The sequence below is a fragment of the Pristis pectinata genome, chromosome 25, assembly GCF_009764475.1.
Source record: "Pristis pectinata isolate sPriPec2 chromosome 25, sPriPec2.1.pri, whole genome shotgun sequence".
Taxonomy (NCBI): Eukaryota; Metazoa; Chordata; class Chondrichthyes; order Rhinopristiformes; family Pristidae; genus Pristis; species Pristis pectinata.
The window spans coordinates 90,261-107,676 of NC_067429.1; the positions used below are offsets into that span (position 1 = coordinate 90,261).

General features: G+C 44.9%; 1 protein-coding gene across 3 annotated transcripts in view; it reads left to right on the top strand.

The window, feature by feature from the left end:
- The window catches only part of coasy (CoA synthase), a 69,567-nt gene that overhangs the window by 21,980 nt on the left and 30,171 nt on the right, over positions 1–17,416 (top strand). For all 3 annotated transcript variants that reach the window (XR_007958215.1, XM_052038933.1, XM_052038934.1), the window contains exon 6: positions 16,993–17,057. Coding sequence is in view for 2 of the 3 variants with exons in the window: in XM_052038933.1 (XP_051894893.1) it covers positions 16,993–17,057 (65 nt within the window). In the remaining variant the exon portion in view is untranslated. The remainder of the gene's footprint in view (positions 1–16,992; positions 17,058–17,416) is intronic.

Consider the following 17,416-nt stretch of genomic DNA (forward strand, 5'->3'; position numbering starts at 1 on the left):
GACATCAGATGCTCCTCATTTGTTAAGTCTTTCATTCCTGGGATCATTCTTGTGAAACTCCTCTGGGCACTCTCCAGGGCCAGCACATCTTTCCTTTGTTAAGGGGCCAAAAATTGCTCACAATATTTCAAATATGGTATTACCAATGCCTTATAAAGCCTTAGCAGTACAGCCTTACTTTTATGTTCTAATCCTCTCGAAATGAATGCTAACATTGTATTTGCCTTCTTTACTACTGACTCAACCTGCAAATTAACCTTGAGGGAATCCTGAACTAGGACTCCAGAGTCCCTTTGCACCTCCCATTTCTGAATTTTCTCCCCTATTTAGAAAATAACCTGCACCTTTATTCTTCCTACCAAAGTGCATAATCCCACACTTCCCAATGCTGTATTCTATCTGCCACTATTTTGCCCACTCTCCTAACCTGTCCAAGTCCTTCTGCAGATTCCCTGCCTCTGCAACACTACCTGTTCCTCCACCTATCTTGGTATCTTCTGCAAACTTGGCCACAATGCCATTAGTTCCCTCATCCAGATCATTAATGTATAAAATGAAAAGTTGCGGTCAAAACACTGACCCCTGTGGAACTCCACTACTCACTGGCAGCCATTATGAAAAGGACCCCTTTATCCCCACTCTCTGACTTCTGCCAGTCAGCCAATCTAATATCCATGCTAGTGCCTTGCCTCTTAACACCACGGGCTCTTACCTTGTTTAGCAGCCTCGTGTGTGACACCTTGTCGAAGGCCTTCTGAAAATCTAAGTAAATAACATCCACCGACTCTCTCTTGTCTAACCTCAAAGAATTCTAACAGGTTTGTCAGGCAAGATATCCCCTTAACAAAACCGTCTTGACTTTGCCCTATTTTATCATGTACAGCACAGGAACAGACCCTTTGGCCCATGATGTTGTGCCGAACAAATTAACCTAGTAATTAAATGCCTAACTAAACATCCCTTCTGCCTACACGTCCATATCCCTCCATTCTCTGCACATTCATATGTCTATCCAAGAGCCTCTATCATATTTGCATCTGACCATCCCTGGCAGTGCATTCCAGACACCCACCACTCTGTGTGTGTGTGTGTGTGTGTGTGTGTGTGTGTGTGCACATCTCCTTTAAAGTTACCCCCTCTCTCCTTAAATGCATGCCCTCTACTATTAGACATTTTGACCCTGAGGAAAAAGATACTGGCTTATCTACTCTTATCTTTGCCTCTCAGAATGTTATAAACTTCTGTTGGGTCTCCCCTCAGGCTCCGACACTCCAGAGAAAACAACCCAAATTTGTCCAAACTCTCCTTGTAGCTAATGCTCTCTAATCCGGGTAATGTCCTGTTGAAGCTTTTCTGCACCCTCTCCAAAGCCTCCACATCCTTCCTGTGATGCAGCAACCAGAAATGCACACATAAATGTGGACTGACCAAAGCCTTGTACAGCTGCAACATGACTTGCCAACTTCTATACTCAGTACAGTACCCCAACCAATGAAGACAGGTATGTCATATGCTTTCTTTACCACCCTATCTACTTGTGTTCCCACTTTCAGGGAGTTATGGATGCACCCCAAGATCCCTCAGTGCATCGCTGCTCCTAAAGGTCCTGCTATTTGCTGTATACTTTCCTTTTACATTGACCTGCCAAAGTGCAACACCACACTTTTTTTTCCTGATGCAACTGGCCCCCATCGCCCCATCTCTTTCCCCTCCCCTACCCTCTCCATCTGCCCATCACCCACACACTCCTCCCACTGGTTCCCCTCCCCACCTCTTTTCCTTTATTCCCTGGTCCACTGTCCTCTCCTATCAGATTCCATCTTCTTCAGCTTCCACCTATTGCCTCCCAGCTTCTTGCATCATTCCCACTCTCCTCCCTCCCTCAGCTGTCTTGCCTGGATCCACCTATCACCTGCCAGCACTTGCTCCACCCCACCCCCCAACACCTTTTTATACTGGCTCTCTCCCCTATTTCAGGTCCTGATGAAGGGTCTTGACCCAAAACGTCGACTGTTCATTTCCCTCCATAGATGCTGCCTGACCCGCTGAGTTCCACCAGCTCCTTTGTGTGTTACACCTCACACTTGTCTGGATTAAACTCCATCTGCCATTTCTCCATATATTTCCAACTGATCTGACAACCTTCCTTACTGAACATCTCTGCCAATTCTTGTGTTGCCTGCAAACTTGCTAATCATTTTCGTTTAAATCTTATCACAAACAACAGAGTTCCCAGCACTGATCCCTGTGGAACAGGGATCTTCTACCCATTCATAATGTCTGTGTCAAATGGTTGCAGCTGTGTCATTTGCTTTTGGATTGCACATTCGTGATTGAAATCAACATGTAGAATTTCCACACTACTGGCAATGTCATGGCAATGTCGCATTTATGATTTATCATAACATTGAACACACACAAACACGTACGAAAATTCTAGCATCATCCATAGGTGTCAGCTTCCAGTTATTATGTCAATAGCCTGTGTGAACAATGAACACAGAACTTTGAACAGTACAGCAAAGGAACAGGCCCTTTGGCCCACAATGTCTGTGCCAACCATGATGCCAGATGAAACTAATCCCATCAAGATCCATATCCCACCATTCCCTTCACATTCATGTCTGACTAACAGCTTCTTAAATGCTACTATTGTGTCTGCTTCCACCACCACCCCTGGCAGTGTGTTTCAGCCACCAACTCTCTTTATATATAAAGAAAATATCCTGCACATGGAGTCATAGAGTAATACAGTATGGAAATAGGCCCTTTGGCCCAACTCATCCATGCTGACCAATATGCCCATCTAAGCTAGTCCTGTTTACCTGCATTTGGCCCATAGCCCTCTAAACCTTTCCTATTCAATCCAACCTGTCCAAATGTCTTTTGAATGTTGTTATTGTCCCTGCCTCAATCCACTTCCTCTGACAGCTTATTCTATATACGCACCATCCTCTGCGTGAAGAGATTGCTCCTCAGGTCCCATCTAAATCTTTCTGCTCTGATCTTAAACCTATGCCCTCTAGTTTTTGATTCCTGTTCCCTGAGAAGAAGACTGAGTGCATTCACCCTATCTTTGCCTCTCATGATTTTATACACTTCTTAAAAGGTCACCACTCAGTCTCCTATGTTTCCAGGAATAAAGTCCTAGCCTACCCAACCTCTTCCTATAACTCAGGCTCTTGAGTCCTGGCATCATTCTCGTAAATCTTCTTTGCACTCTTACCAGCTTACTGTCTTTCCTATAACAGGGTGACCAAATCTGTACACAATACTCCAAGTGTGGCCTCACTAACGTCTTGTACAACTGCAATATAACAGCCCAACTCCTATACTCAATGTCCTGACTGATGAAGGCCAGCATGTTAAAATGCCTTCTTCAGCCTGTCTACCTGTAATGCTACTTTTAGGGAACTATGTACTTGTACTCCTAGGTCCCTCAGTTTCACGACATGCCGCAAGACCCCACTGTGAAAGTCCAACCCTGGTTTGACTTCCCAATATGCAACACCTCATACTTGTTTGAATTGAAAGGCATTTGCCATTCCTTGGCCCACTTATCAAAATCCCCTGTAATTTTTGATAACCTTCTTCATTGTCTGTGATACCACCTATTTTACTGTCATCTGCAAACTTGCCTACTATCCTTTAAACTGTCCCCCTCTCACCTTAAAACTATGCCCTCTAGTATTTGATATTTCTACCCTCAAAGTCAAAAGTCGAGTTTATTGCCAAATGCACAAGTACAAGTATGCGCAGGTGCAAAGAAAAACATACCTGCAGCAGCATAGGCACACAGCATCAGATACATAACATTTACAAGAAAAACATTAAAATAAACATAGATTATGCACAATTTTTACAAGAAAGAACGCAATGAGAACTAAAAAGAACAAAGTCCATTGTAATGCAAAGTGATCATAGTGGCAGTGATTAGGGTTTGCAGGTTGGGTCAAGAAACGAATGGTTGAAGGGAAGTGGCTGTTCATGAACCTAGTGGTGTGGGACTTAAGGCTTCTCTACCTCCTCCCTGATGGTAGCTGCGAGAAGATGGCATGGCTTGGATGGTAGGGATCTTTGATGATAGATGTTGCCTTCTTGAGGCTGTGCCTCATGTATATACTTTCAGTGGTGGGGAGGATGTGCCCATGATCTATTGGGCTGAGTAATTTCTGCAGCAGCTTGCGTTCCTGCACACTCGAATTGCCATACCAGACCATGATGCAACCTGTACTCCAACTTGTTACTTGAGATTTGGCCCAATATGGTGGTGTCATCCGCAAACTTGTAGATGGGGTTAGAGCAGAATCTGGCCACACAGTTGTGAGTGTATAGGGAGTAAAGTAGGGGGATGAGGACGTAGCCTTGTGGGGGGCCAGTGTTGAGAATAATTATGGTGGAGGTGTTGCTGCTTATCCTTGCTGATTGTGGTCTGTTGGTCAGGAAGTCAAGGATTCAGTTGCAAAAGGAGGTGTTGAGTCCTTGGTCTAGGAGTTTGGACATGAGTTTGCTTGTAATTATGGTATTGAAGGCGGAGTCAATAAATAGTAGTCTGGTGCTAGGTGTCTTTGTTATCCAGATGCTCCAGAGATGAGTGTAGGGCCATGGAGTTGGCATCCACTGTGGACCTGTTTTTGGCGGTAGGCAAATTGCAGTGGGTTGAGGTCACCTGGGAGGTTGGAGTTGATGTGTGCCATGATCAGCCTTTTGAAGTACTTCATGTTGGTAGATGTCAGAGCCACTGGGCAATAGTCATTGAGGCACGTGACCTATTTTTCTTTGGCTCTGGGATGATAGTGGTCTTACAGCAGGTGGGAACCTTAGATTGGAGGGGTTAAAAATTCTGCAAATACTCCTGCTAAATGATCTGTGTAGGATGTAAGGACACTAATCTATATCAATGATTTGGATGAGAATGTACAAGGCATGGTTAGTAAGTTTGCAGATGACACTAAAATAAGTGGTGTCGTTGACAATGAAGATGGTTCTCAGGATTTATGGAGGGATCTTGATCCGCTGGGTAATTGGGCCAGGGAATGGCAAATGCAGTTTAATTTTGAGTGCGAGAGGTTGCATTTTGGGAAGACAAATGAAGGTAGGATTTTCACCAAGAATGGTAGGGCCCTGGGGAGTGTTGTAGAACAGAGGGACTTAGGAGTACAAGTACATGGTTCCCTGAAAGTAGCATTGCAGGTAGACAGGGTACTAAAAAAGCTTTTGGCACGCTGGCATTCATCAGTCAAGGCGTTGAGGATAGAAGTTGGGGTGTTGCAGTAGTACAAGAAGTTGGTGAGGCTGCATTTGGAATATTGTGTTCAGTTTTGTTCACGCTGATGTGGGAAAGATGTCATTAAGCTGGAAAGAGTTCAGAGGAGATTTACGAGGATGTTGCTGGGACTCAAGTGAGTTATGGAGAGAGATTGAGCAGGATGGGATTGTTATTATTGGAGTGTAAGAGAATGAGGGGTGATCTTATGGAGGTGTATAAAATCGTGAGGGGCATAAATAGGGTGAAGGCACACAGTCTTTTTCCCAGGGTTGGGTAATCAAGAACTATAGGCCATAGGTTTAAGGTGAGAGTGGAGAGATCTAATAGGAACCTGAGGGGCAACTTTTTTCACCTAGAGGGTGGTCAGTATATGGAATGAGCTGCCAGAGGAGGTGGTTGAGGTAGGTACATTAGTGACATTTAAAACGTACTTGGACAGGTACGTGGATAGGAAAGGTTTAGAGGGATATGGACCAAATGCAAGCAAATGGGACTAGCTTAGATGGGAATCTTGATTGGCATGGACCAGATGGGCCAAAAGACCCGTTTCCATACTGTATAATTCTATGACTCTGACGTGGCCGGGGACTCCATCTGTAGGTTCACTCTTGGAAAACTGATCTGACGTCTGCAATGGTGACTGTGGTTACAGGTGCGTTGAAGGCTGTCGAGGCAGTGGTGACATTCCAATGCCCTTCTGTTCAAAATGTGCATAGAATGCACTAAGCTCATCAGGGATGGATGCGCTGTTGTCAGTGATGCTGCCTTTAGTTTTACAAATGTTTTAAAATTATGAGAGGCATAGATAGCATAGACAGTCAGAATCTTTTCTGAGGGTAGAAATGTCAAGTACTAGAGAACATGCATTCAAGATGAGAGAGGGAAAGTTTAAAGGAGATATACGGGGCGTTTTTTTTTACACATAGTAGTAGGTGCCTGGAACGGGCTGCCTTAGGTAGTGGTAGAAGCAGATATCACAGTGGCATCTAAGAGGCTGTTAGACACATGAATGTGCAGGAATGGAGGGATGTGGATCATGTACGGGCAGAAGAAATGTAGTTTAATTTGGCATTGTGGTCAGTGCAGACACTGGGCTGAAGGGCCTATTCCTGTGCTGTACTGTTCTATGACACGGCTACATTTGCAATATCAAATGTTGCTATTGCTTATACTGTAAATTGCAATATAGACATGTAGTCAGGGAGCTGCATTTAGGGTCAATAGGAACTACCACTGGCTCAAAATTGGTATTGGTTTATTATTGTCACTTGTACCGAGGTACAATGAAAAGCTTGTCTTACAAACCGATCGTACAGGTCAATTCATTACACAGTGCAGTTACATTGAACTAGTACAAAGTGCATTGATGTAGTATGGGTAAAAACAGTAACAGTACAGAGTAAAGTGTCACAGCTACAGAGAAAGTGCAGTGCAATAAGGTGCAAGGTCACAACAAGGTAGATCGTGAGGTCAGAGTCCATCTCATTGTATAAGGGAACCATTCAATAGTCTTATCACAGTGGGGTAGAAGCTGTCCTTAAGTCTGGTGGTATGTGCCCTCAGGCACCTGTATCTTCTACCCGATGGAAGAGGAGAGAAGAGAGAATGTCCCGGGTGGGTGAGGTCTTTGATTATGCTGGCTGCTACACCAAGACAACAAGAGGTAAAGACAGAGTTCAAGGAGGGGAGGCTGGTGTCCGTGATGTGCTGGGCTGTGTCCATAACTCTCTGCAGCTTCTTGCGGTCCTGGGCAGAGCAGTTGCCGTACCAAGCTGTGATATATCTAGATAGGATGCTTTCTATGGTGCATCGATAAAAGTTGGTGAGAGTCACGGGACAAACCAAATTTCTTTAGCCTCCTGAGGAAGTAGAGGTGCTGGTGAGCTTTCTTGGCTGTGGCATCTACGTGATTAGACCAGGAGAGGCTGTTGGTGATGTTCACTCCCAGGAACTTGAAGCTCTCAACCTTCTCGACCTCAGCACCATTGATGTAGACAGGTGCATGTACCCCACCCCCTTTCATGAAGCCAATGACCAGCTCTTTTGTTTCGTTGACATTGAGGGAAGGGTTGTTGTCATTACACCATTCCACTAAGCTCTCTGTCTCCTTCCTGTACTCCAACTCATCGCTGTTTGAGATACGGCCTACAATGGTGGTATCATCTGCAAACTTGTAGATGGAGTTAGAGCAGAATCTGGCCACACAGTCGTGAGTGTATAGGGAGTAGAGTAGAGGGCTGAGAACGCAGCCTTGTGGGGCACCAGCGTTGAGAATAATCGTGCCGGAGGTATTGCTGCCTATCCTCAATGATTAAGGATCCAGTTTCAGAGGGAGGTGTTGAGTCCTAGGTCTCGGAGTTTGGTGACAAGCTTGCTTGGAATTATTGTATTGAAGGCAGAGCTGTAGTCAATAAACAATAGTCTAATGTATGTGTCTTTACTGTTCAGATGCTCCAGAGCTAAGTGTAGGGCCAGGGAGATGGCATCCGCTGTAGACCTGTTTCGTCGATAGGCGATAGGTTGTCTGGGAGGCTGGAGTTGATGCATGCCATGGCCAGCCTCTCAAAGCACTTCATGATGGTGGATGTCAGAGCCACTGGCCGGTAGTCATTGAGGCATGTTACCTTGCTTTTCTTTGGTACCGGGATGATAGTGGCTTTCTTAAAACAGGAGGGAACCTGAGATTTGAAGCAGGGAAGACTTGCAAAGAAGAATATTGATCTGGATTTTACACACTTGGGGCCCCAGCACCAATCCCGGTCCCCCCCCCCCCCCCCCCCCCCCCCCCCCCCCCCCCCCCCCCCCCCCGCCCTCCACCCTTCATTGGTCACAGCCTGCCAACCCTAAAATGACTGATTTATTCATACTGTCTATTCTTTGTTAATTAACTGCCTCAATCTAGTATATTACCGCCCAATATTTTAATAATCACTAGTATAGCTCCTTATCAAAGTCCAAATACGCAATATCGGATGGCTCGCCCTTATCGGTTCCGCTGGTTACAACAAAACATTGTAACTGTAGAGCGTAGAAAGACCCTAAGGAAGGATAGGCAGTTGAAGGGGCAAGATTGCAGTCAGTTGGATGGGCTGAACTGTGTCCACTTTAATGCAAGAAGTATCAGGATCAAGGCTGATGAACTTAGAGCATGGGTAAGTATGTGGAACTATGACGTGGTGGCCATTACAGAGACTTGGCTGTCACACGGGCAGGAATGGTTGCTGGATATTGTGGGGTTTAGATGTTTCAAAAGGGACAGGGACGGAGGTAAAGAGGTGGGGAAGTGGCTTTGCTGAGTGGGTGTAAGTCACTGGTTTATTTATCTTAGTAGTATTGGACAGTGCCATAGCAGTATGCATCTGGGATTAGTTTTATGTTTGGAGTGCCAGATGTGGGGACCCTGGGAGACTACCAGCCCCCCTGATGACTACATGTGCACAAAGTGCATTGAGATGCGGCTCCTCAAGGAACGTGTTGAGAGTCTGGAGCAGCAGCTCGATGACCTTCTGCTGATTAGGGAGAATGAGCAGGAAATAGACAGAAATAAAGAGTTTGTAGAGAGTACCTCTGTGGCAGTCCCCCTCAAATCGGTATCTCATTTTAGATTCTGTTGGAGAGGATGACCCGACAGAGGAAGACCACAGCAATCAGGACTTTGGCACCGTGCCTGGTGCTGTGGTCCAGCGGGGAAGGAGTAATGCAGTGGTTATTGGGGATTCTATAGTGAGGGGAACAGATAAGAGATTCTGTGAACCCGACAATGAATCCCGGATGGTGTGTTGCCTCCCTGGTGCCAGGGTAGGGGATGTCATGGACCGGGTCCAGAATATTCTGAGGGGAGAGGGTGATCAGCCAGGTCTTGGTACATGTAGGTACCAATGACATAGGTAGAAAAAGATAAGAGGTCCTGAAGGAGGATTACAAGGAGCTAGGAAGAAGGTTGAGAAGCAGGACCTTTAGGGTAGTAATTTCAGGATTACTACCTGTGCCACATGCTAATGGAAGTAAGAATAGAAAGATCTGGCAGAGGAATGTGTGGCTGAGTGACTGGTGCAGGGGGCAGGGCTTCAAATTTCTGGATCATTGGGACCTTTTTTGGGAGACGCATGACCTATTCACTAAGGATGGGTTACACCTAAACTCCAAGGGATCCAATATCCTGGCGGGAATATTTAATTTAGCTGTTGGGGAGGGTTTAAACTAATCTGGCAGGGGGATGGAAACCAGGATGTTAGGATACAGGATGTTAGGATAGAGGAGGTGGTATATAGACACAAGTCCAAGATAGTGTGTAGTGAAGATGGTAAGAAGAACAGGCAGGTGAAAAGTCAGGATAATTTGCTGAACAATAGAAGTACAACAAAATCAGTACCAGATACTAGCCTAAATGTACTATTTTAAATGCACGTAGCATTAGGAATAAAGTGGATAACCTGGTGGCACAACTACAGATGAAAAAATATGACATTGTGGCAATCACTGAGACATGGCTTTATGATGGATGTGATTGGGAACTGAATGTCCAGGGGTACACAGTGTATAGGAAAGATAGGCGGGTAGGCAGAAGGGGTGGTGTGGCCCTGATGGTTAGTAATGATATAAAATCAATAGAAAGGAAGGATGTTGGGTCAGAAGAAGTGGAATCCTTATGGGTGGAGCTAAGAAATAGCAAGGGTAAAAGGACAATAATAGCAGTTATATATAAGCCCCCTAACAGCAGTCAGGATGTGGACTATAAGTTACAGTTAGAAATAGAAAAAGCGTGTCAGAGAGACAACGTTAAGATAATTATGGGGGATCTTAACATGAAGGTGGATTGGGAAATCCAGCAAGGCAGTGGATCTCAGGAGACTGAGTTTGTGGAATGTCTACGGGACGGCTTTTTGGAGCAACTTGTTGATGAGCCCGCCGGGGGATTGGCTGTTTTGGATTGGGTGCTGTGTAACAAACCGGAGGTGATGAGGGAACGAAAGGTAAAGGAACCATTAGGAACTAGCAATCACAATGTGATTGAGTTTAGTTTCAAATTTGAGAAGGAGAAGCTGATAGCTGGTCTCGATATTTCAGTGGAACAAAGGAAATTACAGTGGTATGAGAGAGGAACTGGCCCAAATTGATTGGAAGAGTAAGCTAGCTGGAGGGACAGCAGAGCAGAAATGGATAGAATTTCTACAAGAAATAAGGAAAATGCAGGATAGATATATTCCAAGAAAAAAGGTTTTGAATGGAAAAAAGGCACAAATAACGAGAGAGGTTAAGGCTAAAATAAGAGCAAAAGGGAGGGCATACATTAGCATAATGCTTTACAGCGCCAGCGACCCGGTTCAAATCCGGCCACTGTTTGTAAGGAGTTTGTACGTCCTCCCCGTGTCTGTGTGGGTTTCCTCCGGGTGCTCCGGTTTCCTCCCACATTCCAAAGACGTACAGGTTAGGAAGTTATGGGCATGCTATGTTGATGCCGAAGCATGGCAACACTTGCGGGCTGCCCCCCAAAATCACTATGCAAAAGATGTATTTCACTGTGTGTTTTGATGTACATGTGACTAATAAAGATCTTATCTTATACAAGGAAGCAAGAATTAGTGGGGAAACAGAAGACTGGGAAACTTTTAAAAACCTGCAGAAAGAAACTAAGAAGGTCATTTGGAAAGAAAAGATGAATTATGAAAGGAAGTTGGCAGATAACATTCAAAAGGATACTAAGAATTTTTTTAAATATATGAAGAGTAAAAGAGAGCCACAGGTTGATATAGGACCAATCGAAAACGGTGCGGGAGAGATTATAATGGATGACAAAGAGATGGCAGAGGAACTAAATGAGTATTTTGCATCGGTCTTCATTGTGGAGGATATCAGCAATATACCGGATAGTCAGGGGTCTCGAGGGATGGAACTGAGTTCAGCTAAGATTACTAGAGAGAAGGTGCTAGGAAAGCTAAATGGACTAAAGAGAGATAAGTCTCCTGGACCGGATGAGGTGCATCCCCGGGTTCTGAAGGAGGTGGCTTTAGAGATTGCGGAGGCATCGGTGATGATTTTCCAGGAATCGATAGACTCCGGCATGGTTCCGAAGGACTGGAGGGTCGCAAATGTAGTTCCGCTGTATGAGAAAGGTGGGAGGCAGCATAAAGGAAATTACAGACCTTTTAGTTTGACATTGGTGGTGGGAAAGTTATTGGAATCGATCCTCAAGGATGAGGTTATGGAATACCTGGAGGTGCAAGGCAAGATAGGTCCAAGCCAACATGGTTTCGTGAAGGGAAGATCCTGCCTGACCAACCTATTGGAGTTTTTTGAGGAAATCTCAGGTATGGTGGATAAGGGAGAGGCTGTGGATGTTGTGTATTTAGACTTTCAAAAGGCCTTCGACAAGGTCCGCACAAGAGACTGATTAATAAGCTGAGAGCTCATGGAATTACAGGTAGGATAGTAGAATGGGTGGAGCATTGGCTGATTGGCAGAAAGCAAAGGGTGGGAATTAAAGGATCCTGTTCTGATTGGCTACCGGTTACTAGTGGTGTTCCGCAGGGGTCGGTGTTGGGGCCACTTCTTTTTACTTTGTACATTAACGATTTGGGTGATGGAGTAAATGGTTTTGTGGCTAAGTTTGCAGATGACACCAAGATAGGTGGAGGAGTAGGGAGTATTGAAGAAACAGGAAGGGTGCAGAGAGACTTAGATAGTTTAGGAGAATGGGCAAGGAAATGGCAGATGAGATTCAATGTTGAGAAATGTGCTGTTGTACACTTTGGAAAAAGAAATAAATGGGCATATTATTATCTAGAAGGGGAGAAAATTCGAAGTACAGGAAGTCCCCAGGTTACGAACGAGTTCAGTTTCTGAGACTGTTCGTAACCCGATTTTGTATGTAACTCGGAACAGTGTCCGTGCATGCGCACTTGGCCCAGGGTTCCTCAGCTGCACATGCGCACTTGGCCTGGGGTTGGGCCAAAGAAGGTGTACTGCCACCGTGGTAGGATTGGGGGGCCGGGCCCGCTTACGAACTGACCATGAAGGTCGACCACGAAGGTCGGTTCGTAAGTACAGGCGTTCGTAAGTTGGGGACTTCCTGTACAGAAGTACAAAGGGACTTGGGGGGTACTCGTGCAGGATACTCTAAAGGTTAACCACCAGCTTGGATCGGCAGTAAGGAAAGCGAATGCTATGTTGCCATTCATTTAGAGAGGTATAGTGCATAAAAGTAGGGAGGTGTTGATGAGGCTCTACGGAACACTGGTGAGGCCTCATTTGGAATACTGTGTGCAGTTTTGGGCCCCATATCTTAGGAAGGATGTACTGATTTTGGAGAGGGTTCAGAGGAGATTTACGAGGATGATTCCCGGAATGAAATGGCTAACATATCATGAGCGTTTGTCAGCTCTTGGACTGTACTCACTGGAGTACAGAAGAATGAGAGGGGACCTCATAGAAACATTTAGAATGTTGAAAGGACTGGACCGAGTAGATGTGGCTAAGCTGTTTTCCTTGGTGGGTGAGTCCAGAACCAGAGGGCACAATCTTAGAATTAGAGGGTACCGGTTTAAAAGAGATGAGGAGAAATTTCTTTAGCCAGAGGGTAGTGAATTTATGGAATTCTTTGCCACGTACAGCTGTGGAGGCCTGACCATTGGAGGTGTTTAAGGAGGAGATAGATAGGTATCTAATTAGTCAAGGGATATGGGGATAAGGCCGGAAATTGGGGCTAGAAAGGAATAATTTTTTTTTCTTTATCTTTAGCTCATGGAGCAGACTTGATGGGCTGAATGGCCTACTTCTGCTCCCTTATCTTGTGACAGTGTCACAGCTGTAGAAAGGGAGAATGTCCTGGAGGGATTGTCCACTGAGTCAGTGTGGGTGGAAGTCAGGAACAGGAAGGTAGCGATCACTCTATTGGGAGTATTCTATAGATCCGCCCCCAATAGTAGCAGTAGACAATGAGGAGCAGATTGGGAGGCAGATTTTGGAGAGGTCAAAAATAACAGGGTTGTTGTCATAGATGATTTCAACTTCCCTAATATTGATTGGCACCTCCTTGGTGTAAAGGGGATAGATGGGACGGAGTTTGTTCGGTGTGTTCAGGAAGGATTCCTGACACAGTATGTGGACAGGCTGACTAGAGGAGAGGCTGTACAGGACCTGGTACTAGGCAATGAGCCTGATCAGGTTTCAGATCTCTCGGTGGGAGAGCATTTTGGAGATGGTGACCATAACTCCTTGACCTTTACCGTAGCCTTGGGGAGAGAGAGAGAGAGGAGCAAACGATATGGGAAAATACTTAACTGGAGGAGGGGGAATTATGATGCTATTAGGCAGGAACTTGGGAGTATAAATTGGGAACAAATCTTCTTGGGGAAGTGCACAGTGGAAACGTGGAGGTTGTTTAAGGAACACTTGCATGGGGTTCTGGATAGGTTTGTCCCATTGGGGCAGGGTAAGGATGGTATAGTGAAGGAACCGTGGTTGACAAGAGATGTAGAATATCTTGTCAAGAGGAAGAAAGAAGCTTACCTGAGGTTTAGAAAGCATGGATCACACAGGGCTCTGGAGAGTTACCAAGGTAGCCAGGAGGGAGCTTAAGAATGGACTTAGGAGAGCTAGAAGGGAGCATGAGAAGCCCTTGGTGAGTAGGATCAAGGAAACGCCAAGGTATTCTACACATATGTAAAGAATAGGAGGATGACTAGAGTGAGGGTAGGACCGATCAGGGATAAAAGAGGAAATGTGCCAGGAGTCGGAAGAGGTAGGGGAGGTCCTTAATGAATACTTTGCTTCAGTATTCACGAGAGAGAGAGAGAGACCTTGACGTTTGTGAGGACAGCGTATGACAGGCTGACACGCTAGAGCACGTCGACATGAGGAAAGAGGATATGCTAGAACTTGAAAAACATTAGGATAGATAAGTCACCAGGGCCGGGTGGGATATATCCAAGGTTATTATGGGAAGTGAGGGAAGAGATTGTTGCGTTTTTGGCAACGATCGTTGCATCCTCACTGGCCACAGGAGTAGTTCCAGATGATTGGAGGGTGGAAAATGTTGTTCCTTTGTTTAAGAAAGGGAGTAGGGATATCCCTGGGAATTACAGACCAGCGAGTCTTACTTCCGTAGTGGGCAAATTACTGGAGAAGATTCTTAGAGACAGGATTTATGGGCATTTAGAGAAGCGTAGGCTGATTAGGGACAGTCAGCATGGCTTTGTGAGGGGCAGGTCATGCCTCACGAGCCTGATTGAATTCTGAGGATGTGACAAAGCACACTGAAGGTAGAGCAGTGGATGTGGTGTATATGGATTTTAGTAAGGTGTTTGATAAGGTTCCTCATGGAAAGCTCATTTAGAACGTCAAGAGGCATGGGATCCATTGAAACTTGACTGTGTGGATTCAGAATTGGCTCGCTCAGAAGATGCAGGGTGGTGGTAGATGGAGTGTATTCTACCTGGAGGTCGGTGACCAGTGGTGTTCCACAGGGATCTGTTCTGGAACCCATGCTCTTTGTGATTTTATAAATAACTTGGATGAGGATGTGGAAGGGTGGGTTAGTAAGTTTGCTGATGATACAAAGGTTGGTGGTGTTGTGGATAGTGTAGAAGGTTGCTGTAGATTACAAAAGGATATTGATAGAATGCAGAGCTGGGCTGAGAGGTGACAGATGGAGTTCAACCCGGAAAAGTGTGAAGTGATACACTTCGGGAGATTGAATTTGAAGGCAATATACAAGGTTAATAGCAGGACTCTTAGCAGTGTGGAGGAACAGAGGGATCTTGGTGTCCACGTCCATAGATACCTCAAGGTTGCCGCGCAGGTCAGTAGGGTTGTTAATAAGGCAGATGGTGTGTTGGCCTTCATTAATTGGAGTATTGAGTTCAAGAGCAGCAAGGTGATGTTGCAGCTCTATAGAAATTTGGTTAAACCACACAGAGTATTGTGTTCAGTTCTGGTCGCTTCATTATAGGAAGGATGTGGAAGCTTTAGAGAGGAGATTTTTCAGGATGTTGCCTGGATTGGAGAGCATGTCTTATGAGGATAGGTTGGGTGAGCTAGGGCTTTACTCTTTGGAGAGGATGAGAGGTGACGACAGAGATGTACAAGATGATAAGAGGCATAGATCAAGTGGACAGTCAGAGACTTTTTCCCAGGGCAACAATGGCTAACATGAGGGGACATAATTTTAAGGTGATAGGAGGAAGATGTAAGGGCTAAGGTTTTTTACACAGAGTGGTGGGGTGTGGAATGCACTGTCCGCAGAGATTGTGGGGGCAGATACATTAGGGACATTTAAGAGACTCTTAGACACATGAATGATAGAGAAATGGGGGGCTATGTGGGAAGGAAGGGTTAGAGCAGGATAAAATGTCAGCACAACATTGTGGGCCGAAGAGCATGTACTGTGCTGTAATGTTCTACGTTCTATGTTTTTAAATCATGATTTCCCTTTCACAAATCCATGCTGCCTCTGCCCAATCCTATTACAACTTCTTTAACAATAGGTTTCAACAATCAGTTATTGCAGGCAAGCCATTCTGTTCCTCCTGCTGTAATATGTGTATTGGGAAGTCAGTGATGCACACATTACTTTATGGAGATCAGGCCTGCTTGTGATGATTCTATGGGAAACTAGTTACTGACACTCTCAGCATTTGAATGTTAGCCTATTGGAGGAAAGAGCATGAGCCTGCTAAAGGTGGAATGTCTTTGAAAGGAGAAGGGAAAAGTTGATAAGTAATGAGGTGGAAATAAGTGAATAGATAAGAAATAAAGAATAAGGAAATAAAGCAAGGTCTCAACCCGAAATGTTAACTTGTACCTTTTGCTTCCACGGATGCTGGTTGACGCGCTGAGTTCCTCCAGCTTTCTGGTTTTTGCTTGAGATTCCAGTATCTGCAGTGTCCTTAGTCTTCAGGAGGAATAGGGTCCTGTGAAAGGAACGTACAATGATGATCATATCCCATTTTAAGAATTGACACCATTAGCAGTGGGCAGAAGGGGACTAAAACTAAAAATTCAATTAAATCCCAGTTCTCTGTGGTACTATTTTGCCTTAATGCCCTTGAGCATAAATTGCAACTCTCGTGCAGTTAAGGCAGATTCTACTAAATAAGCAGCAGTGGTACGGAGTTCAACTTATTTAGAACATAGAACATAGAAAACCTACAGCACAATTTAGGCCCTTCAGCCAACAAAGCTGTGTCAAGCATGTCCCTACCTCAGAAATTACTAGGCTTACCTATAGCCCTCTACTTTTCTCAGCTCCATGTACCTATCCAAAAGTTTCTTAAAAGACCTATCGTTTCCGCTTCCTCCACCGTTGCCGGCAGCCCATTCCATGCACTCACCACTCTCTGAGTGAAAAAAAACTTACCCCTGACATATCCTCTATACCTACTCCCCAGCACCTTAAACCTGTGTCCTCTTGTGGCAACCATTTCAGCCCTGAGGAGAAGCCTCTATCAACCTGATCAATTCCTCTCATCATCTTATAAACCTCTATCAAGTCCCCCCTCATCCTCCGTCGCTCCAAGGAGAAAAGGCCGAGTTCCCTCAACCTGCTTTCACAAGGCATGCCCTGCAATCCAGGCAGCATCCTTGTAAATCTCCTCTGCACCCTCTCTATGGCCTCCACATCCTTCCTGTAGTGAGGTGACCTTTTAGTGTCCTTATTTTGCTGAATAAGCAGAAACTTTGCAATGAGTTCACAAGTATAATTCACGTGGGTTTTCTTATTGCAGAAATTCTACTGAAAGATGGAACAATCAACCGAATTGCTTTGGGAAAGATAGTCTTTGGAGATCAAGTAAGTACAATTGGTGGAATTTTCCTAAATTTGATGGTATTCATCTTCATTGGTTGAATTTTGCTGCTTCTACCTTCATAACATTGCCTTTTTTTTTGCTACTGCCTCTTTATGGAGACCTTCTGTCACCTGGATATTTGATAATTGTATTGCTATTCAAGTCAGTTTCCAGTCTTCTATCCTATGTTGATTAGAGGTTATCCACAACATTGCAACTTATCTTTAACTGGTCTTGTTCACCCATCAATTCTGTACTTGCTGATCTGGTTTACTCCCAGTCCAGTATGACCTTGAGACTGACTGAAATTCTTATCCATGTGTTCTTTTTCATCAGCTTTCCCTATTTTCTAACCTTATAC